At 35.6% G+C, this 22973-nt stretch overlaps 2 protein-coding genes across 2 annotated transcripts in view; one reads left to right on the top strand and one right to left on the bottom strand.

The window, feature by feature from the left end:
* Positions 1–430: 430 nt before the first annotated feature.
* Positions 431–3258, bottom strand: LOC144435811 (ubiquinol-cytochrome c reductase complex assembly factor 4-like). Its single transcript, XM_078124436.1, has 2 exons — positions 3169–3258; positions 431–2120 (listed from the first exon to the last, which is right to left on the bottom strand). Exons 1-2 carry the CDS (start codon positions 3249–3251, stop codon positions 1742–1744), a joined length of 462 nt encoding a protein of 153 aa, XP_077980562.1. The 5' UTR covers positions 3252–3258; the 3' UTR covers positions 431–1741.
* Positions 3259–3503: 245 nt separating this feature from the next.
* The window catches only part of LOC144435204 (DNA topoisomerase 3-alpha-like), a 25073-nt gene continuing 5603 nt past the window's right edge, over positions 3504–22973 (top strand). The window contains exons 1-19 of the mRNA XM_078123781.1: positions 3504–3791; positions 4544–4677; positions 5506–5581; positions 6030–6138; positions 11461–11512; positions 11801–11892; positions 12524–12694; positions 12982–13082; positions 13684–13758; positions 14871–14953; positions 15208–15305; positions 15898–16064; positions 16713–16889; positions 17514–17592; positions 17952–18135; positions 19013–19100; positions 19849–19912; positions 20735–20922; positions 22633–22706. Of these exons, the coding sequence (XP_077979907.1) occupies positions 3627–3791; positions 4544–4677; positions 5506–5581; positions 6030–6138; positions 11461–11512; positions 11801–11892; positions 12524–12694; positions 12982–13082; positions 13684–13758; positions 14871–14953; positions 15208–15305; positions 15898–16064; positions 16713–16889; positions 17514–17592; positions 17952–18135; positions 19013–19100; positions 19849–19912; positions 20735–20922; positions 22633–22706 (2177 nt within the window). The 5' untranslated portion in view covers positions 3504–3626. The remainder of the gene's footprint in view (positions 3792–4543; positions 4678–5505; positions 5582–6029; positions 6139–11460; positions 11513–11800; positions 11893–12523; positions 12695–12981; positions 13083–13683; positions 13759–14870; positions 14954–15207; positions 15306–15897; positions 16065–16712; positions 16890–17513; positions 17593–17951; positions 18136–19012; positions 19101–19848; positions 19913–20734; positions 20923–22632; positions 22707–22973) is intronic.

Here is a 22973-nt window from a genome sequence, read left to right as displayed (position 1 = left end):
TTTCAAACTACCAATATGACAACTACTGTAGATCATCATGGCTACTATTGTAGACCATGTTTGTGGCTTCCATTCCAATATAGCTTAAATGTACATGGTGTGTAACAGTGTTCCACTAATAACACTCTGTCCAACATACACACTTGCTCTGAAGTACCAGATAAACAGAACAGTAACTGCACTGCCATAAATAGTAGTAGATTCAGTGACAGGTTTGACAAAAAAACAAATTGCATCATCACACCACTTTAGACAAAATGTCCTGACCAGAAACAATTTTTTTTTTTTTTTTTTTTTTTTTGGGGGGGGGGGGGGGTTAATTTTCAATGTACCTAGTGTCTCAGTCTGAGAGTGGGCTTGGCTTACAATAACCTTATATATGAACTTATAGAGGACAATGATAAACATATATTGTTTTGAATAATCCAATCTTTTATTTTGATTTAGCAAATCATTGCTGCTGCACACATGGTAAATAAATTATACACTGAAATGCTCACTAACAATATTTTCAAAATGTAAGGAAGACACACTATTAGGTGAACTTTGACACTCCAACAGTAACTTTACAGACCAGTTACTTCCAAATTTCAAATAAATATTATGTGAGAAGCATCACAAATTTAGATTTCTATTAATAATACAGTACAAAACCAGATTTAAACTGAATGTCTTCCGTAAGGGCAAAGTTTTGAGATTCTTGTTCCTACAGACAATTGTTGGGATACAACAGAACATATGTGATAAAGTTATTTTTTCTCATTGATTGCTGTTTGCCCCTTGCTGTAGCAATCTCCTGGCCAACCAGAACATGTAATGTGAAGCTTTATAGAACGTTGTAGCATGATAGCACTCACGGACACAGTAGAAAATGGTGATACAGTCGCACCACTTTAGTCAACATTTTTTTACCAGAATTTTTTTTTCTTTTTTGTGGCCTACAGAAATCATGCCAATATCTTATCAAAACGAAACGCTACATCGATAATATTTTCAGGACAGATGCTCTTAGGTATCGCAAATGTATGTACCAAGTTATAATGAATTTGAAACATGCATTCTTGAGATATAGCCTAAATACCGAAAACCATTAATTGCTCATTTTTTTTATATTCATGGGATGTTTACCAAAACCTAATCAGTTCTTGCCCTTACCCTTCGGAAAATGTCTACAAAATTTCGTTTGAATTGAGCCAGTCGTTTTTTTTAGAAAATGGTGATACAGACACACAGACTTTTCATCCCTAATATATAACCTTCCTTATGGAAGGTAAGAAGAAGAAGATTGATTTGTAATGTTATGAGAGGGGAGGCTGATGCCTTCAATAGCACCCTCTAGTGGTGAAAAAATGTTAATTACAAATCTCTATGACTTGAAGAGCTGGTATAATATGAAACAATTAATTTATATACGTGGAAGTGGTATGCACTCAGCTGCACCTCGTGATAATTTACATCGTTCCGATGCAAAGGGTGGCTACCCCACACCAACTCGGATTTCCAATACTAAATCTACCTGAGTTCTCCCTGGTGTTTTACAGGGGTTACCACTAAAATTATGGTACAATGTACTAGGTAGGGAAACCTATGCAAGATTTACCAAACTTAGCAAAAACATTGAAAGTGCATGCACCTCTTCAGAAAATCAAAAAGGTAAGGCTTCAGTCAAGTAACTCTACAAGTTTATAATAAAAAGACTGATAATGCACACAATTTGAATTTTGTACAGGAATAGATTGCATCATTGCCGTTGAACAGCTTCAATATTTTCCTGTGGATCTGTTTGTTCATCTTCTTGGTTTAATTCCAGTCCTAAAAGACCGCTTTCTAAGATTCTGTCTGTCTCTGTCTCTTCTCTGAAGACAGCCCATAACAGAATTCCACAAACTGTTCCACTGATCAAGATTTTCATCCAAATAGGTGCCGTCTTTCTGCTACCAAAACTTTCATCAACTGTCCACTTTGATGCAGCACTTGTGGTGTATTTAATAGGTGTATTGTCTTCTTCATCTTCATTATCTTCTATTGTTGTATTCCTTGTGACATTGTTTGATTTCAATCTTACTAGCAAGTTTGTACAGGTGGGTACAATGGCATGTGATCTTGATAGTCCAATAACCCTTTCAATGAGACATGGACAAATGGCATATTAGTACAAAATAAGTTATGCATGAAACATAATAAGAATATCTGTACTGATGTTGTTAACGAATATTGCATCACATTTGTGCCATTCATGATTGACATTTTGGACAAAAATTTTCCAGTTACATGTCACATTATTCGATGGCACAGTAACAATGATATATATTCTATTTTGCACGCGCTACTCAGGGGGATGGTTGTCTCATGACCGTACTCTGGGTTCACCTTTAAAATCACTGTCTGTCATTGATGGTGTTTAGTATTTGTTCTATAAAATCACTCATAATCAAAGAGGTCAACATGTGTTTCCATAATAAAGACAAAACTAGACTAACTGTAACAACGTAAGCGACATCATCTCCCGCAATGCATCTTAGAACCGGAAAATCGACTATAGCACCCAGGATACAGTGTGATAAATTTTGCAATAGATAAAGATAATATTCATATCAACCATATTACTAACAGAACAAGCTATGATAAACAGAAGTGTTCTTCAGTCTTGCCTAAATTATTCATTTTATCTTGGACGTCTTACTCGATGTGTCGAACCTAGTCCTGCTTGCATACGGAGGAATTCGGGACTCGATTCTGACAATTGCCCTAGAGTCAAGTCAGTAATACAGACTCGTGCACCGTCATGTAAGCAGGACTATGTCGAACCATGGAAGTATAACCCACTTCCATGGTCGAACCTAGTATACGTCCAGAACTAACGCGGACTAGATATGTCCCAGCCCGGCCATGCCTTTCTTACAACATTAGGAAATTCACTGTACAACATACTGTTGTTGTGGTTTCCTCGCAAGAATGTAAAATGACACACAGTTTCTATGATTTGTCACTGGGGTCATCATTACACCTTGACCTTGGAGTTACATATTAATAACAATGGTCAACACATTCGGAATTCGAAGGTACATGTAAATGTGAAGTCTGCCACATTAATACAGGGTCTCCTCGTGAAATTTCACAAACTTTAGTAAAAAATTATTCTTCACACACAAAAAATGATATAGATACCTGTTATAGCGACTTACAGCACCTAATTTGTAAAAAGTTGTGTACAACATGAGCGCACGTAGATTTCTCATGGACGACGCCATGTTTGACCTTTACGCAACGATCATGGCTCATGTTACGTCAGGACCTTTTTATATCCTATAACACTCGAACACTTTGGTTGAAAAAAAAAACCAGGTTGATAATTTTGAATCATTCAAAAAAAACGACATACATCAAATTTACGAAATCTTTACAAAAAAACGAGGTGAAGACGAACTTTTGGTTTTGCGACCATAATTACGTTGCATCATGGGATTAACGCAAAAGAGTGAGCATACTCAAGGCGCCGATCTCGAAAAATAAGTAGTGGAGATAGAAGATGCCACCGAATATTGACGAGTTTTTCGTCTGACGGAAGCGTGATGCAGTGAACTGACACTGAAGATTACGATAACACACCAATTGTGTACGTGCTAATGTTTTTGTTCCATACAAGAACACTTAGTGAGAAATTCTGCAATGTACGTGTATCTCATCTGATGATCATGGCGCGTAGAGTTACTCGAGTGTTGAATGTGGCCGAGAAAAATGATGCAGCAAAGTCGCTGGCCGATGTAATGTCAAGAGGACACTTTAGTCGGGTAAGATAAGATATAATGTGTTTTGAAGACAGTTGAAGTAGATGTTGTGTTGTGGTGCGTTGTACACGTAAGTTAGCAACTGATTCACTTGAAGACCAACCCAGTCTTTACCATTTGTTTACCGTTTACGTCATACCATTGCCAATTACCACGGAGGTAGGAAGTGTTTCTACCTTCATGGCCATACTAATAGTAATATGTTGGCAAAGGTGACGATGAGCGAATATCACCGGCCAGGTTTTGAAGGCCAGAAGCAATGGTGACATTTTGATTTGGTGATGAGGTGATGATAATGTTGGTAATAATTACGACGATGATGATGATGATGATGATAATCACTGATGGTGCATGGTGGTGGCGATAATATTATGACGACCAGTGTATTTGTTAATGAAAGGGTGGTAATTAGGTAAAATCTTCTCGAATGATCTTAGACTTCCCTAGTCCCGCTTGAAGACAGTGCACAGGTCAAGATTACTCTGTATGCATACTATGCAAGCATGACTAAGACTTCCCAGGCACTTTTACCAGGTTCGACATAAAAAAAATGTATGGCAATCTGTGCAAATTTAACCAGACTTCTCATATGTACATTTGATGATTTTAGGGTCTATTAATTATATAACTGAAATCACTGTCATTAAACATTGCTGTGCATCAAATTGGCTTTAATAGAGTGTGTATTGATACTAAGTACTGGTATTGGTAACACTATGAGGATAAAGTAACACATTATATGATTTCTCTTTCAGAGGGAAGGCTATTCTAGATTTAACAAAATATATGAATGGGATTACAATCTATTAAACCAGAACTGTAAGATGGTTATGACGTCTGTGTCAGGGCACCTGGCAAATTATGACTTTGTTGGAACCTATAAAAAATGGTAAGACTCCTGCAGACTTTCAAGTTTATAAGAGGTGATAGGTGGACTCTTAAAGTATTGTGAACTGTCAAATGGTTAATAGACATATCACTAGAATCCTGGATTATGAATACATACATCTATAATATTCATAGATATATACATTATTTTAGTGTAAATTACGATGAAATGTCATTGAAAGGGTCTATTTTACAGTAACACAGTCTGTAACTTTGTAACTTTCTCAACTATCTCGTGTATGTACAAATTCCATATGCATGCAGGGGTGAACAAATCATTTTGTGAACTGATGGTCCCCGGACCAGTGCCTTAAAAAATCCAGTGGTCCTGCTGAAAGAATTAGTGGTCCCAGGTCCCGCTAATGTGAAACATTAAATCTTGCCTATGAATCTGTATATTCAGACGACTTTTTAACATAGTTATTAACAGTAAGGTACTGGTCCGACGGACCAGACAAGGTAAAATTTGTGTGATCCGTCCAAAAAAATTGCTAGTCCCAGACCCAGGACCAGTGGATTTGTTCACCCCTGGCATGATACATCACACTCCCCCTCACAGTGATAGAAGGACTATGGATACACTGTACGAAAGATATGTAATCTATAAAAACAAATGTGGATTAATACATGATAGGTATGTACTAGGATGCTCTACCAATCAATACACGTGATCATGCAACATGTTTTATTAATCAGAATCATGTAAGAATATTTCTAAACAAAAGTAACCGCTACAGATCTTAAAGTTACAGACTGTGTCCCTTGACACGAGGATATTTATAATTTAGCTCTTTGTTTCAATTGTGCATTGACTTTGAATCTTTGATAGGCATGGATGTGACCCTGTCATGTTATTTGATGCTCCAATTGAAAAGAAATGTTTGCCTGACTTTCAAGACATCAAGGTATGTTATAATATAACTTATGTAGGACATTGGAACCCCATCTTTTTTTACACTTCATACTTTATCACTGAGCTTACAGACCACTCTGATGATACTGTGGGGCTAGGGTTCCAATCTTGTAGTAATCAGTCACCTTCCTTCACTTACATTGTATTATGTGTCATGAGCACATTAAATTTGGCTTGGAGGGCACACTGGACTCTCAATGTCACCCAATATGATGTTCAAGAGTAAATCAATGGTTGCAAATTTTACTCAAACATAGATTTCTTAAAAAACTATTCTGTTTGTTGATGTATGCTAGCAAGCAGATGAATACAGTCTACGACAGGGATGTGTCAAAAGAAAGTGTAATGTTGGTCCTCACCAAACACACTGCAGTGTAACATATTAATTTTTGAAAAGAAACAATGCAGAAATGATAGTTACAATAATTATTTTGTTGCAGAGGACACTTGAACGTGAAGCCAGACAGTGCCAGATATTAGTTATATGGACTGATGGTGATAGGGAAGGTGAAAATATTGGATATGAAATCATTGATGCTTGCACTGAAGGTAAGATAATTTGATTGTTGGTCTTACATTGATACAATCCTAGATGAAATACAACTGCTTGAGTCCAGGTGTATTCCATCATTATATTCATGAAACTTCATGAAGTGTTTGTAGATTAAGGCATTATTTTCCATATACCTATGTTAAAATATCTTTTGCAAAGCAATTCCAATCTATGTTGCTCTATAAACTAACATTAACCTTGGCGGTATATCCGAAGAAACTGGTGAAAACTGTGCCGACGTAGTAAACAGTATTCTGAGAGACAAATTTGAAATATCGGACGCTATCATAGATAATGCCCACCGCACACCAACAGCGAAGAGTAAAGAAGACCAAGGACGTTTTCCTAGGCATATCATAGTCAAGTTTCCAATTCGACTACAACGACAGCAAATTTTGATGAAACGACGTAATGCTCTGAAAGACACGCCGATGTTTGTACAGGTAGATCTCTGCAGTGCTGATTACAAGGCGAAGCGGAGTTTGCGTGATGTCATGGATAAAGCTTACAAGGACGGGAAGAGAGTTCGTTTCGCTAATGGTAATCTGTTTATCAACAATAAACTTTACACTGTCAAATAAGTAAATTTGAACTTCGACGATAGGTTTGTGAAGGAGATGAACTGTTCAAGGACTTGCCACTACGACTTTTGTACCGTTCCTTTCTTGCATTCCTCTTCTCCGTAATTGTTTCTTTTCGAACTATTTCAATGGTAATTTATTGACGCATATACTTGTATATTGATATTCACAGTAACCTCAAAGCATAGCTGTGTATTTTGAGGTTCAGTTAGAATTATAAATTCATTTGGCAGTATTCCTATTGTTATGTCAGGTGCTAGGTCGGGTTTTTGTGTCCTAGTAATGACAGCTGGCTTTCACTGCGCCTTTTTGGTAGCATTTTTTGTATGCCTTTGTTTTTCTCAATCTCCCCTCGGAGATGTATCCACTGGCGTTGTAGTTTGTGGAACTTTTTGTGTGTGTGTTGTTTACATGTTTGCAGGCTCGTACATTATTAGTTTTGATATAACCATATTGTCTATGTCATTACAACTAGCTTTACGGGTTGCAATACTAGTAATTCTAAATGGCTGAAAAGTTAAACATTGTTTCCCTGAATGTCAGGGGATTAGGGGGTATGAAGAAGAGAAGGAAGGTTTTGGATTGGCTAAAGAAACGTAATCACAATATCATTTTGCTTCAGGAAGCTCATTCCACACTAGAAGATGAAAATAAGTGGTCAAAAATCCTACCAGGTCATTATATATTTTCTCATGGTACCTCTGCTAGCAGGGGCGTTGTCACTATTATACGAAATCTAGATTATGTTATACATACAGTTAAATGTGATACAGAGGGGAGGGTTGTCATAATTTCCATTGATATTGAGAATAAGCCTTTCCTTATTGTTAATACATATGCACCTAATTATGAGAATACACACTCTATTTTCATGGAACAGTTGTCGAATCTACTGCAAGAAGTTCATATTGAACCTGATCGTGAGATCATCTGGGGCGGTGATCACAACTTAACCTTAGACGAAAACTTAGATCGCTCAGGAGGTAATCCAATTACCTGGAAAAAGTCAGTTAGTGTGTTTAATAGTATTTTATCCAAGTTTGACTTGGAGGACATTTGGCGTACTAGAAACCCAACGATAAAACGTTTTACTTGGAGACGTCTACGTCCAGCATTGATTCAAAGCCGCCTAGATTTCTTTCTGATCAGTAGTTCTCTCCAGAGCTCTATTGTTAACTGTGATATCGTCCCAAATATCATGTCCGATCATTCAGCTATAGTTTTGACAATTGGAGATAGTCGATGTAGGCTTGGCAGATCTCACTGGAAATTTAACAATAGCCTGATTCATGACCCTGTATATATTAATCTTATTCACGATAGTCTCCAGAATTGGAAGACAGAGTATGGCAACCCTCACAATAAGCAAGGCTTATGGGAATATATTAAGTTTAAGGTCAAAGTTACCACAATTAGTTATAGCAAAAGAAATGCTAAAGTGAGGAATGAGCGGATAACCACACTAGAAAATAAGTTACGTGACCTTGACATAGAGCTCAGTGGTAGGGACTCGGACGAATTGAAGACAGAAATCGAAAGAATTCGCAATGAATTAAATTTTGAATATAATTATTTAACAGAAGGCGCGGTAGTGCGCTCCAGAGCTGACTGGTATGAATTTGGTGAAAAAAAATACAAAATATTTTCTCGGCCTTGAAAAATATAATGCTAAAAAGTCACAAATTACCCAATTATTTGATCAACATGATTATCTATTGACACACCCTAAGGAAATTCAAAGCCATATTCGGAGTTACTATTCTGAGCTCTATGCCAATCATATTCAGGATTGGGATGAGGAATACGCCGACACCTTTCTGAATAGTGATATGTTCCCCAAACTTAGCAATATAGATAAGGATATGTGTGAGGGACCTATCACTTTCAACGAGGGATTTCTTTCACTTAACAGTATGCCTAAAAACAAAACACCAGGGAATGATGGCCTAACGGTTGAATTCTACCAAACATTCTGGAACCTGCTCGGCCATTATGTAATCGATTCTATGAATGAGGCAAAGGTAAAGGGTCAGCTATCGCCTAGTCAGTGTCAAGGCGTAATTACATTAATAGAAAAAAAGGGTAAAGACAAAAGATACATTCGTAATTGGCGTCCAATAACACTCCTTAATACTGATTACAAAATGGCAGCTGGATGTATTGCGAAAAGAATGGATAAAGTCATTGAGTCTTTAATTAGTGTATCACAAACAGCTTTCGTGAAAAATAGATCAATCGGTCAGTGTGTTCGGCTTATCGACGGCATTATGAATTATACGAAAGATGTTGATACCACGGGCATACTAATTGCCGTTGATTTTCAAAAGGCATTTGACAGTCTTGATCGTAAATTTATGTTTCAATGTCTTCAGAATTTCAACTTTGGTCCATCTATTATAGAATGGATACAAACATTCTATCGCAATCCATCCAGCTGTGTCATGAATCGTGGCCTTTCAACTGCATATTTTAATCTTGGTAGAGGAGTTAGGCAGGGTGACCCACTTTCACCGATCTTATTCATTCTTGCTTTGGAGTCCTTACTTATCAGGTTACATCATGACGATAAAACCAGTGGTATTTGTGTGGAGGGCTATGAAGTTAAGAGCTCGGCATATGCTGATGATCTCACCTGTTTCCTGAAAGATGAACAATCTGCTGAAAACCTTCTTTGTCTTCTTAGAGTTTTTTCTGAAGTATCAGGGTTATGTGTTAATTTTGATAAGACTGAAGCACTCTGGTTGGGAAATTGGAGATTTCGTCGAGATACTCCGTTCGGGGTCAAATGGCCTATGTCACCAATCAAGATTGTGGGTGTATTTTTTTCATATGATACAGCTACAGCTTATAAACTGAATCTGGCTGCACCACTCAAGGGACTGTCAGATGTACTGCAATGCTGGACCAGTCGTAACCTTACCATTATGGGTAGAGTACAGATAATTAAAAGTCTAGTCATTCCGAAATTGCTGTACATCCTTAATCTTATCAATGTCCATCAAAAAGATGTAAAACACATCAATTCGTTAATTTATTCGTTTTTATGGAAGGGACACGATAGAGTAGCACGTGACACAATGATTGGTGACATAGGCCAAGGGGGTTTAGGTATGCTAGACATTTGTGCAATGCAAAAGGCTTTCAAAGTAACGTGGGTTAAGTACTATCTGCTCCCATATTTCGACCCTTGGAAAGTTGTTTTAGACTACTATCTTAAACCAGTTGGTGGACAGCTTATCTTTAAATGTAATTTTTCTTTGAATGTACTTAATTTCGAGATTCCTCCTTTTTATCATGACATGTTAAGTGTTTGGAGCAACTATAGCCATGATAAGTCTACTTCATCTTCTTCTGAAATTATTTGGAATAACAAAAATATCCTCATTCAAGGGAAAAGTATTTTTCTTAAAACCTTTTATAATGTAGGAGTTCGATATGTCTCGGATATCTTCACTACTGATGGTAACATTAAAGGATGGGAGTATTTTCGTAATTTGGGGGTTAATCTAATAGATTTTCTGCAGTGGCAGGGATTGATATCGGCACTGCCTGTGAATTGGAGGAAAAACAAAGCTATTTGTGTACGACCTGAAAACACCTTCCTCTTTCACAGTGAAGGTGGACTGATTGCATTGTTAAAGTCGGAACAAAAACAGCTACGTAAATTAATTTCAGGCAGTTACTTCATTAAACCAAAAAGTCAAATTTTCTTTAGTAACCTTTTTGAAGGTGATCTTGATTGGAACTTCATTTATAGTATGCCATTTAAAGTTACAATCAGTAGTGTCGCTCGAGAATTTCAATGGAAAATAAGCCACAATATTCTGTATACTAATTCCATGTTATATAACATGCGTTCTCCTTTAGTGGATACAGATGCGTGTACTTTTTGTCACAGAACATCTGAGACGTTAGTACACCTGTTTGTAGATTGCGAATATGTGAAAGCCATTTGGCAAGATATGTACACAACTTGGGGTGAGGCTTTGAATTGCCCTAGGTACCCGTCATCTCAACAGATTATTTTAGGTGATAAATGCTGGTCTAAATTACTGAATTATATTGTTCTCATGTATAAGAAAAATATCTACAGTTGTAAATTAAAAAAACAGCTGCCAAGCTTTAATTTACTAAGAATAGAAGTTAAACATAATCAAAACTTAGAATTGTTTATTTCACGTCGTAAGGGTACATTGCCAATATTCCTAGAAAAATGGAAAGATTTCGAGGCATAGAAGTATTCTAGTAGATGTAATGTATATATTTTCATCCTGACGGTAGTAATCTGTTTCTTTTTTTTCAACAGTCATTATACAATTGTAGAATTTCTTTGATTTTGTAGTACATGACAATATCATTTTTTTGCCTGCTTCTGTTTCTTGTTTTTGTTTTGTTCTGTACATGTACATCTTGTTTCTATGTCAATTCATCCTAAAAAGAAAACCTAATTCATGACAACATGCATATATTATTGTATACTGTATAATTTCAATGGGTTTTCAATAAAGAACATGAAAGATAAAAAAAAAAAAACTAACATTAACCTATTCTTGAGAGCAAACTGAAGACATACCTGTCAAGTTAGCAAACATTTGGTATGGATTTCACTCTTTTTTAGTGCCATCGAACGTAACTATGGTTTTGAAGTCTGGGGCTATAGAAACTATAACTGTTGATTGATTGATTGATTGATTGATTGATTGATTGATTGATCGATCGATTATTGTTTTTCCTCAGTTAATCCTAGATTACAGCTGTACAGGGCTAGATTCTCTGAAATAACACCAAGGTGAGTGAATAATGGACTACTACTGGTATATGGACTTCTACTGGTATATGTAGCAGTGACAGATTTCAGACCATTTCAGATTTAACAATCACAAATCCATGATTTCCAGCTGTGATGTGAATTAGAAATATTGCATACACTCATCCACTACTGTTCAGTGAAATGTACACACTTATTGGAAATTTAGCTACTTTAGTAGAGAACTGGGTCTTTCAATAACAGCAGAGATGCAATCAAATCTAAATGACATATTGTATTATGATGATCTGTTGGTTTGTTGTGTTGCAGGTCTATTACCAATGCCTGCCAGAGTCTTGGTCCACCAAACAGGAATGTATCAGATGCTGTTGATGTTAGACAAGAATTAGATCTGAGAACTGGTATGTTGTCACACTAACTTAGACTTGCTCAAGTCTCTGAGCTGTTTTCACTCTTTATTTGGATAATTTTTATTAAAACACAATTGTGAAATAGTGATCTGGGTGATTGATTTTGAACAGTTGGATGAACACTAAGCCCATACATACCTTGAGAGTCTACTAGTAACTGAAAAAGTTTACTACATTTTCCTTCACAAAATTTGAAATATAAAATAACAGGTTCAAAACATTTGAAGATTATGAGACAAAAATAAATTATCTCACAAGGGATTGGTGCCAGTCTAACAGTAAACTGTAATGGTACTTGTGAATTATGACTTTATAAACGTCGTGATGCATGAGTGCAAGTGTGATGTATTCTGGTGCAAGTGCAGGAGAAAACACCACAAGCATGGGTTTAATTTTGTCAAGCAACAACACTGGTTACCAAGCAGCCAATAATGTTAATGAATGAATTTGAGACTTTTCCACAAAACTCAAAATATTTTAAAATCTCCAAGAACCTTGTGATCCTGTTAGGGGATCTAACTCAAATATTTGTGTATGTGTTGGAATGTAGACGACTTTATATCTTTCTGAACATACTTTCGGTGAAGTGAAAACATGTATCTGTGCTTATTTTTGTGAACAGGTGCTGCATTTACAAGATTTCAAACCTTGCGTCTCAAGAAAGTATTTCCACAAGTATTAGCTGAAAGTCTGATCAGCTTTGGATCATGTCAGTTTCCAACTCTAGGCTTTGTTGTTGACAGATATAAACAAGTCAAAAATTTCATTCCAGAAACTTTCTACAAAATCAAAGGTAGGTTTTAACATTTGTAAGAAGATTGAATCAGTTTTTACCAGATTGCTATATATATATATATATTTCAAAAGCTATCAAAAAACTTTCCTCAGAAAAACTTATGAAAATAGGAAAGGAAATCTTATCAAGAAAATGTTGTCATCACAAGCACCACCACTACCAAGTTTTTGGTAATTAGAAGTTCAAATGATGGTTTTAAAGGAGTATTCTTGTTCTGTTGTTCACATGTGACTTGACCTAGAGTAGACAAATCTGATTCATGATAATTTTTTTTGCTTTGGTAGTGACACACAATAATGAAGATGGAAATGTTGATTTTAACTGGAAGAGACACAGACTATTTGATCACACAGCATGTCTTGTCTTCTATCAAATATGTATGGAGGTACAGTGATGTTTATTTTTGTGTTGTGAATGACTGTCTTCAAATGGCCAGAGAGGGCGCTCTTTAGAAGTTTTAATAATATAACAAGTGCCTGTTGTGTACCTATTTTTTCTTCCAAGTTCTGTCGTAGAGTATTGCAACTAAAACCTCAAAGTGATGGGTAATGGTACTACATATCAAGTGAAATCAGTGCACAACTTTATATAAGTAACTGATTTATCACACGCACAATAAACCCCTTAGGTTTGAAAACCAAAAATTAGGAGAATTTACTGATATTCAGGTTTCTTACATTTTACGTAGATTTCAGATAGTTGTTGTTACCCACGAGACTGGATTGGACATGCCCTTATAAAGTGAAGGTTCTATCAGTTTATAAATTTGAAATCCTAATATGAATATCTCATCTGACATTCAAAATTGAGAGACTTGTATTCCTGTACAGCTGAGCTGTTAAAACACTGTGACAGTTTGAACATACATAATGTCTTTAAATTCATGTAACATATATGTTTCAAGCCAATCTGATGATCTGAGAAGCCCCTATATCATCTTTACTGATCTTACTGTGTTTTTCGTTATGCCGTTATGTTTTTGACAGAATCCAACAGCAAGTGTTATTGAAATCAAAACCAAGCATAAAAGTAAGTGGAGACCCTTACCAATGGACACTGTGGTAAGTTTAAATGTTGTTACATGTAAACAACTTTGAATTGATCACTTGATATTTACCAACACAAGTGACGTAAATTTTGTCACTTTCATGACCATAGTAGAGAAGATATTTTACAATTACATCATGAAGTGTTACTGATTCAGTGATTGTACAAAAAGAATGGATAACATTGTAAGTCAATTTAGATTCAAGTTTGTATTCTACCCAGTGATAAACAGAAAGAATTTTGCTTGAGTCAGACTTTGGATTTCTCAAACATTGTATGTATGTATGTATGTATGTATGTATGTATGTATGTATGTATGTATGTATGTATGTATGTATGTATGTATATGTGTGTGTGTGTGTGTGTGTGTGTGTGTGTGTGTGCATGTGTGCGTGTGTGCGTCTGTGTCTGTGTCTGTCTGTCTGTCTGTCTATGTATGTAACTGTATGTCTGTATCTATCTATCTATCTATCTATCTATCTGTCTGTCTGTCTGTCTGTCTGTCTGTCTGTCTGTCTGTCTGTCTGTGTCTGTGTGTCTGTCTGTCTATGTATGTAACTGTGTGTGTGTGTGTGTGTCTGTCTGTCTGTCTGTCTATGTATGTAACTGTGTGTGTGTGTGCACTTCTGTGTGTACTTGGTTTATGTCTCTGTGTATGCCTATTCTCGCTATCTGCAATACAATTCTATGCATCGCTAAGGAGTCAAATGGAACGCAGTCTCGCGACCGAGCTTGCATTTGTCGACACCTACACTTCCGGTCGCCTATGTCAATACACGTGAATGTTTCTTCCCAACAGTTTAATTTGTAACAAATAAGATAAACGCAAGTTTTAAGCTCATATAATTATGGAGGTGGGAAATTTAAATATGTACAGTATCTTTCCAGAGCAAAATTACAAGAGATGTCTCCAACTGAAAATGGGAAAGAAACATTCCTGTGTATTAGCATAGCCGACCGGAAGTGTAGTTGTCGACATTAGAACGCGTTGTCGCGCGACTTCGTTCCATTTGACCCCACAGTGATGTATAGAATTGTATTGCAGGTAGCGAGAATTGCTTGCAAATTGTTGTTACTATGTACAATGCTGTTTGTGTTAACCTAGTATCTGTTTACAACCCTATAGGAGCTTGAAAAGCTAGCTTCCAGGAAACTTCGTATGACAGCTAAGGAAACAATGAAGATTGCAGAGAAACTCTACACTCAAGGGTTAGTTCATAGATGAATTGTTATGAGATGATTTCTAAGACTGCTCTTTTCATCATATGTCAGTTATGTTTTCAAAACCAGATTTATTTGCAATAGAATTGTATCTAGTGAGACAGGCAGATTGATTATACAGTAGAAATGGTAGATCTATTCAAAGTAACTGTAATAGATGGACTGTGATCTAATGTAGGAAACAGTATTTTGTGAAATGTTGTGAAGATCCATCACCTAACACCAGGTATAATTTTTTTCAGATATATAAGTTATCCTCGTACAGAGACCAATAAATTTCCTAAAGAACTTGACTTGAGACCTCTTATTGAACATCAGACTGTGAACCCTAACTGGGGAGGTCAGTGAACTTTAATTATGTATTGACAACTGATAAATTGAGAGTAACAATCACAGTGACATGGACATACACACTGTCTGTGATACAGGTATCAACTGTTGACCAAATAATGATAGACTGGCACAAGCTGATGTTGATTGTCGATGTATGCTGTCTATGACATTACAATTGTCTTCTGACATTGTCAGAACAGTTGATTGCATAGTAGTGATTTCCTAGACATTGTTGATATATATAAAAAAAATTACATCACAAGTTATATCTGAATTATACCAGGTTTGAGTTCAGTTATACAAGTGGTGTTAACGTATGCTTTAGTAAGTATAATACTGCAAGTATCTTTTAAATGTGCAGAAAATATTATGACCCAAAACGTATATTAAACACAGCTTGTATATCATGTATGACTTCCTAGTGAGGTCTTACAGTAAAAGACTGTGGCATTAAGTATGCTATAGTAAGTATGATACTGCAAGTGTCTCGTGAACTGCAGAACATATTACAACCCAAAACATATAAACAAAGCTTAAAAGTTACTTTAGACCCATTGTATTATTTGTTATGTATTCCTATAATGTATTTTTACCCATAGCATTTGCTGCTGGCATCTTACAACATGGACCCAATCCAAGACAAGGAAAGAAAACTGATAATGCCCATCCTCCCATCCATCCAATCAAACATACAAACAGTCTGGGTGGAAATGAAGGACGTGTGTATGAACTGGTTGTCAGACATTTCCTGGCATGTTGCTCACAGGTATGGTGTGATTGATATCAATGCATCTACTTGAATTAAAGCAAATGTACCAAATGATTTATGCATTTATCAAAGTAAATATACATATATATTATAGATATGCCTGTAAAATAGTAATAGATTTGAAATATTCTTGTAAGAATCTTGCTGCCGTATCTTATCATCACAGTTTACAATCACTGTTGACGACAAAAGTCGACTGTGTCAAATCATTATGCAGTCATTTTGTCTTGTAATTTACATATTAAAGTCAGTGTCTGCTTTGGAATGAAAGTATACCCACTGATGTACTGCTACACATGGTGTTCATACTGCTGCATTAGTGTAATTCAAACTACTATTATAGTATTCCATGTTCAAACCACTATATTCAGTGTTCATACCACTTTAAAGGCCCATTTTTAAAAAGGATGAAACATTAGGTGTGAAAAATTGTTGTGTTAAAGCTATAGAACATTGTGGTCCAGAACAAAAAAATGATCCCATGTAATCCTCATGGCTTCACTGATAACATAATACTAATATGAAAAACCTCGGATTGCAACCCTGGTTTTTAAGCATAAATGCATTGCATTCAGTATTCAAGCCATGATCTGATACGGTTTTGAAATCATGATGTAACACACCTGTGTTGGTAATCTCTCCTAGGATGCCCAAGGCAGTGAGACCACCATAGAAATTGACATAGCAGAGGAACGTTTTACCGTACAAGGTTTAATGATAATAGCTAGGAACTACCTGGATGTGTATCCCTATGATAAATGGAATGCTAAAGTTATCCCAGTTTACCAACAAGGAGAGCAGTTCCAACCAACAGCCATCGAAGTGAGTGTTAATCATATACAGACAAAATTTAATGTTATGGATCAAAATGATAAAACATTGGTTTTCTTGTGAGTCAGTATATAGTAAGGAATAAGGAACATAAAATTTTGGTGTGTCACAAGAAACTGATGTGCGTCAGTAGCATGTCAATAATTGGCTTAGAGGCCACACTTGTATAAAATCTTATGAACGTGGAATAGAATGAATTGTTTTCTAAGATGTCTGTCTAAATTATTCTAGATGTTCTCTACATTTCATATTGTACTGCCATGGTATGAAAGTAGTAAAAGCTGATAAAAAACCCTGCTTTCTTTCTCATTGAGATGATAACATGTGTGTTTTAATAGGTTGATGACGCTTTTCTGTATGACTATTTCTGTATATTTGTGTATCATAAAACAGACCATAACCCATTCAAACCTTGCACAAAGATGAGATGCTGTGAGACCTTGAATCTTGCAATCTGTATGTCATTTCAATCACATGTCCAAATGCAAATCAAAGAATTTGGGTTGCGATATACATAATGAATGTTGATAGTTGAATCTTCAAATTATAGAATACTAAATGAAATATTTAGCATTTTCTGATACATGTACTGTTTATTTTGATTTGATTACTTAGATGGTAGATGGAGAGACGTCACCACCCCCTCTGCTAACTGAAGCTGATCTCATCTCTTTGATGGATAAACATGGCATTGGTAAGTTTGATGTCACTTACTGCATTCCTCTCGCAGTTTTTACAACAATTTCAAACTTATAATAAAAACAAGCCAATTTGTGAAATAAAAGAAAGACAAAGTGATTGAAAGGTACTTGTTCAGAAAGCTAGAACTAGTCAAGTGTTAGTGTATGCACAAGTTGGTTGTGAGCCCAAAACCAAAAGCTTGAGAAATCATTGTATGGGTGGGTGGTTGTAGGGATGGGTGTGGATATGTGGGTATGGGTGAGGATGTGGATTGAAAACATGGAATAAAAAACTGTATTACTTTTATATTTCTGAAGTGAGTTAATTAAAGGTGCAATACAAACACTGAATTGATAAATATTTCTGTTACAGGAACTGATGCAACCCATGCTGATCACATTGATACGATCAAATCACGTAACTATGTAGGTTTGACTAATGATAGTAGACTAGTGCCGGGAGAGCTAGGTATCGGCTTGGTGGATGGTTACAATGATATGGGATATGAGTTGGCAAAACCTGACCTTAGAGCTGCATTTGAAGCTGAACTTGTCGAGTAAGTAGAAATATGAATGTATGTGCAAAAGAAAGTTGAATTTGAACAACTTGTTGAGTGAGTAGAAATATGAATGTGTGCATGTATTTATGTATGACAAAACTCTGTTTGAAACAGCTTATCGAGTAAGTAGAAATATGAATGCATGTAGTGAATTTGAATTTGAACTTGTTGAGTAAGTAGGGATATGGGTGCATGTGTGTATATGAAGTTGTATTTGACATTGAACTTGTTGGAATATGAGTGCTAATATTTGCTACAAAACTGAATAGAGGTAGACTTATTTCTGACAAGTATGAATAGAAAATGTTACTGAGTCAATTTGGTGATGATTATGAATGTAAATTTAATAACTTCCAAAAATAAGTAATTGTGATGTGGAGGCCCTGACTCAAATATAAAAACCACAATAATTGATAAGATTGGTAATGCTTTCTATGACTTGTTATTTTTACAAACTGATTTTAAAAGAACTCTAGTGAGGGCCTGCCATCATGGATTCAGTGTTAAATGTAGTCATAAACCAGAGTACCAAGATGATAATCACTTTGTTGGAATCAAACTGAAAAACACTTTTTTTGGACTTTACAACTATTGTAACTGTACTCAATCCCGGCCTCTTTTACAGGCGTAAAAAAACTTACCAAAAATTCTTGTTTTGTCGGCAAGTAAAAACGTATACAAGACAGTGAAATATTCAGTCTATTACTGGCTGCAATGGTATGAGACAACTAAGCTAATGATTCAACAACTATCTCTATAATGTATCTACTTATATGGTATCATTTTTGAACTAATTATCACTACTCTGCTATTTACCAAAATTTCTAACTATGTCGTTGTTACTTGTATATATTTTGTTGACATGTTTGACCAGGATTTGTGAAGGTAGAAAGGATAGAGACATTGTAATTAGACAACAGGTAGACAAGTACAGGCGAGTGTTTATAGAGGCTGTACAGAAGGTAAGACAATTAGAATGCTATGACAGAACACTGTGACATACGAGTGCAAGTGTGGCATACTTGGGGTATTTACACGAGTGCTTGCAGTGTTGTCTACACCCGAAAGTGCAGCAGAAAACACTGCAAGCACTGGTGCAAATACCCCTGAGTACCACACTGGAATTCACATGGCATGGGATTCTGTTATTACTACATATGTTTATCGCAAATGGCAAATTTCCATAAAAATCATTCACAGATATATGACACATTAGTTTCCCCAGTGGCCTTTGTATATTAGGTTGAATACAGCAGTGTATGATCTGATTTACTCTTGTTGGTCAACTTGATCACATTTCAGTCTGCCAATAGATAATGTTCAGTTGAAATATTGGATCACAGGATTGGGTCACAGTGTTTTCATGAGTTCTTTGTTTTCCATGACAGTGAAGTCAATTCATTTTGGAGGCTGTGTCTGAAAATATCCCCTCTTCTCTTCCATACATCATTATTTCACAGAAACCACAATTCAATAAAATATCACTCGAAATAGAAACACATAATCCCGTTAAAAATGTGTTCTTGATGCATAAATGAAAACAGAAAACTTGAACAGAAAACAATAACAGCTTAGTGAAATATGTTGCTAAATCCACAGATGTTTAGCAGATTAATTGTCAGTGTATGAAAGATATAACAAACTACTTTGATTATTTGTCAGCTTAATGAGAGATACAATGGGACCATTTGATGTATTGTCTTTCTGTAGGCAACCAAGCTGGATGAGGCGTTGTCACAGTACTTTGGCACAGCTCAACAGTATACAGCAGATGGTAGGTACCTATTGTTTGTTTGTTTTATTTATTTACATGTCCTATGTGGGCTTACCAAGTGAACATTTCATTCAATACAAATACATGTACCATATAAATTAAAGAGTTGCCACATCCAGCCCACTGGGCTTATAAGACGCGAAAAATAACAGTATAAATATACATATTGAAAATAAATACTGGAGAGAATTAATCATACAGTGTGCTTTTTCTCTTTCCAAAAGCCTTATAAATAAAGTCAGCAGAAAAATTCCAGAACTTAGTCATGAGTAAAAGAGAGTTTATCTTGTATTCTTAAATTGTTAAAGTCTGGTACAAGTGCTTGTATTTTATTTAGAAATGGGCTGGGCCCCGTATGTCATTGTATAAGGAACACTATTAATATAGTTGACAATATCAGAAGATTATTGTAGGATAACAAACTAAGTTCCTGTAGTTTTAACAATTCTTACTTTCACAAAGTTTTCTGTATGAGTTAGATTTTTTCAGTCTTTAGTAGTTTTATAGTTATGAATTTATAAGTGGCAAAGAGTGACTTCTAAAGACTTATTATCTTAGATTAATAGTGATGAATATTCAATGTTCATCTAATACATATGCATGTCTGTTAAGTCCCATGATGCAATGTTGGATTAGTGTGAAAACAATAGAAGTGAAAGGTTTTTCTTGGCAATCATCGTGTGAAATTCAGTGATGTGAAGTCATAAGGTGACTCCAGAACCCCAAATTTATGAAAATACATCTATTTCCTGGAGTGGAGTTCCCCTTTAACATTACTGAGTTATTTATACATGTATAATTCTGTTCTTCTCCTTGTCCAAGATATCCAACAGAATCACGTCTCAATGCCAGTGAGGCCATGTCCACGATGTAGTAATCCCATGGTGATTAAATCTAAGAAAGATGGGGGTTTGATGCTGAGTTGTACTGGTTACCCTGATTGTAAGACAGCTGTATGGTTTCCACCATCAATTGAACATGCCAGCCTGGATAATACAACATGTGCAGAGGTATGAGTAACTGTATGAGTAACCCTGTTATATATATGAATTGCTGTGTGTAGGAAGTATGATTATTTAGAATCACAAATCAGGGCAAAAATCTCTCAGAAAGATTTAGTTTCCACCATCAATTGAACATGCCAGCCTGGATAATACAACATGTACAGAGGAATAAGTAACCCAGTCATATATTCATTGCTGTGTAGAAGGAAGGATTATTTAGAATCATAAATCAGAGCAAAAATCACTCAAAAAGATTTAATTTGATAAAATATAAGGCATATTTTTCTGTAGTTGTAGCTGTCAGCCGTATTTTACCAACTCCTAAGGGGATAAACAAAAGCATCACAGAAGATGGTTAATGATTCAGATAAATAAAAATCTGATTTCTAATGGCAACAGATTTGCTATAATACAGTGACCCTGAGTAACATCACGTGATGTAGTTGTGTACCAAAAAACTAATTATTGAATGGCAGCAGATTTTGTGCATTCACTGTACAGTGACACAGAGTAGCATCACAATAAAGTATTTGTATTGCATCACACACACACACAATGGTTCAATAGAATCGTATTTCAAATGGAAATATTTTTTGTGTGCACACTGGCTGTAATACAGTGACCTTGCATAACATCATATGAAGTAGTTGTATTGTATGATAACAGGAATCCAATAATTAGATGGCAACAGATTTTGTGTACAGACTGTAATACAGTGACCCTGTGTAACATCACACAACAAGTGTCGATTGCTTATCATATACAGGGTTGTGATTCAGAAACAAATTATGTGCTCACTATGGTAAAGTGACCTGGCATAACATTGCAAAAACGTCCCCAGATGGCAACGGATGTTATGTTTTCATGTAATACAGTGACCCTGTGTAACATTACAGGAAGTATGTACCATTATAGATCCATACCTGGTGTAATAATTGTAAAGCCCTTTGATCGCATTGTAGGAATGTGCAAATATAAATAAAACCAACATTGTTGTATCACATGCAGTGTATATGACCAATAAAATAATCCGTATTTTCATACATTTTTCACTTTGTTTGATGTGTGTCCCGATATGTGGTGTTACTGTAATACTAACAGTTAAAATGACAACTGTTAGTCTTAGTTTATGTATTGTAATGCCATTGCGTAGGGGAAACATCTTTAGTTGTAACGGAATACTACGTCTGTGTATCAGCACATTCATTATGATTTTTTTTTAAAATATGTAACCAATTTTAGAAAGAAATGACTTCCTTATGTCACATCAGTGTTTATTTATAAATACATTAAACACAGCTGTTTTTACAGGGACCCCAGACAACCAATATGTTAGCCTGGAAGATCCAATGTTGTTTCCACTTTATATGCACCAACTTTTATATGGGGTAGTGAGTCATTACATAAACAGACCAATGGCTGGAATCTTTCAGACTACTAAGAAATATTACTTTTATTTGAATGACGTGTTGTTAACCATGGACAACAAACAGATGTGTTTGAAATTATAAGGAAGCAATTTTCCTCTGTGAGCTCTATAAACCGATATTTTCATATCAAATAAAAAATAAAGGTTATTACAATTAATTGAGACTAGAGTAAAGATGTCTACAATTTATGTAAAACAGAAATTTTATTAGTTGACAATTTTTTAGTGGAAAAATATGCAGGTTTTAAAGAGGTTAATTTCAGTTTGCTATTCATTTTCATTCACAGTGTCAACCAGGTCCTGTACACAAAGTCAAGTTTAAGTTCAAAAGGGGGAGTGTCCCTCCAGGTTTCCCAGATGAGTGAGTCTCCTCTCTTTTATTTCATCATTTTTATTTTGTTATGTGCAAGTCACAAACACTTTCTTAATTAAGATGCTTCTAAAATCAGATCATCTATTTGTGGTTGTCTACGGTTAATTTGGTCTTTGTAGTGAAAACCTTATCAGGCACCTATACTGAAATTCAAAGATCTCGTGAAGGATACATTGGTACAAGTTTGTGAAATAATGGCTGTAAGTAAAACAAAGAGACTGACATAGTTTTCAATTCACAAGACATACACAAATT

Source organism: Glandiceps talaboti, chromosome 5 (genome assembly GCF_964340395.1).
Source record: "Glandiceps talaboti chromosome 5, keGlaTala1.1, whole genome shotgun sequence".
NCBI classification, from domain to species: Eukaryota; Metazoa; Hemichordata; class Enteropneusta; family Spengelidae; genus Glandiceps; species Glandiceps talaboti.
The sequence above is the reverse complement of the archived record's forward strand: the minus strand, read 5'-3'. Positions and strand labels throughout refer to the sequence as shown.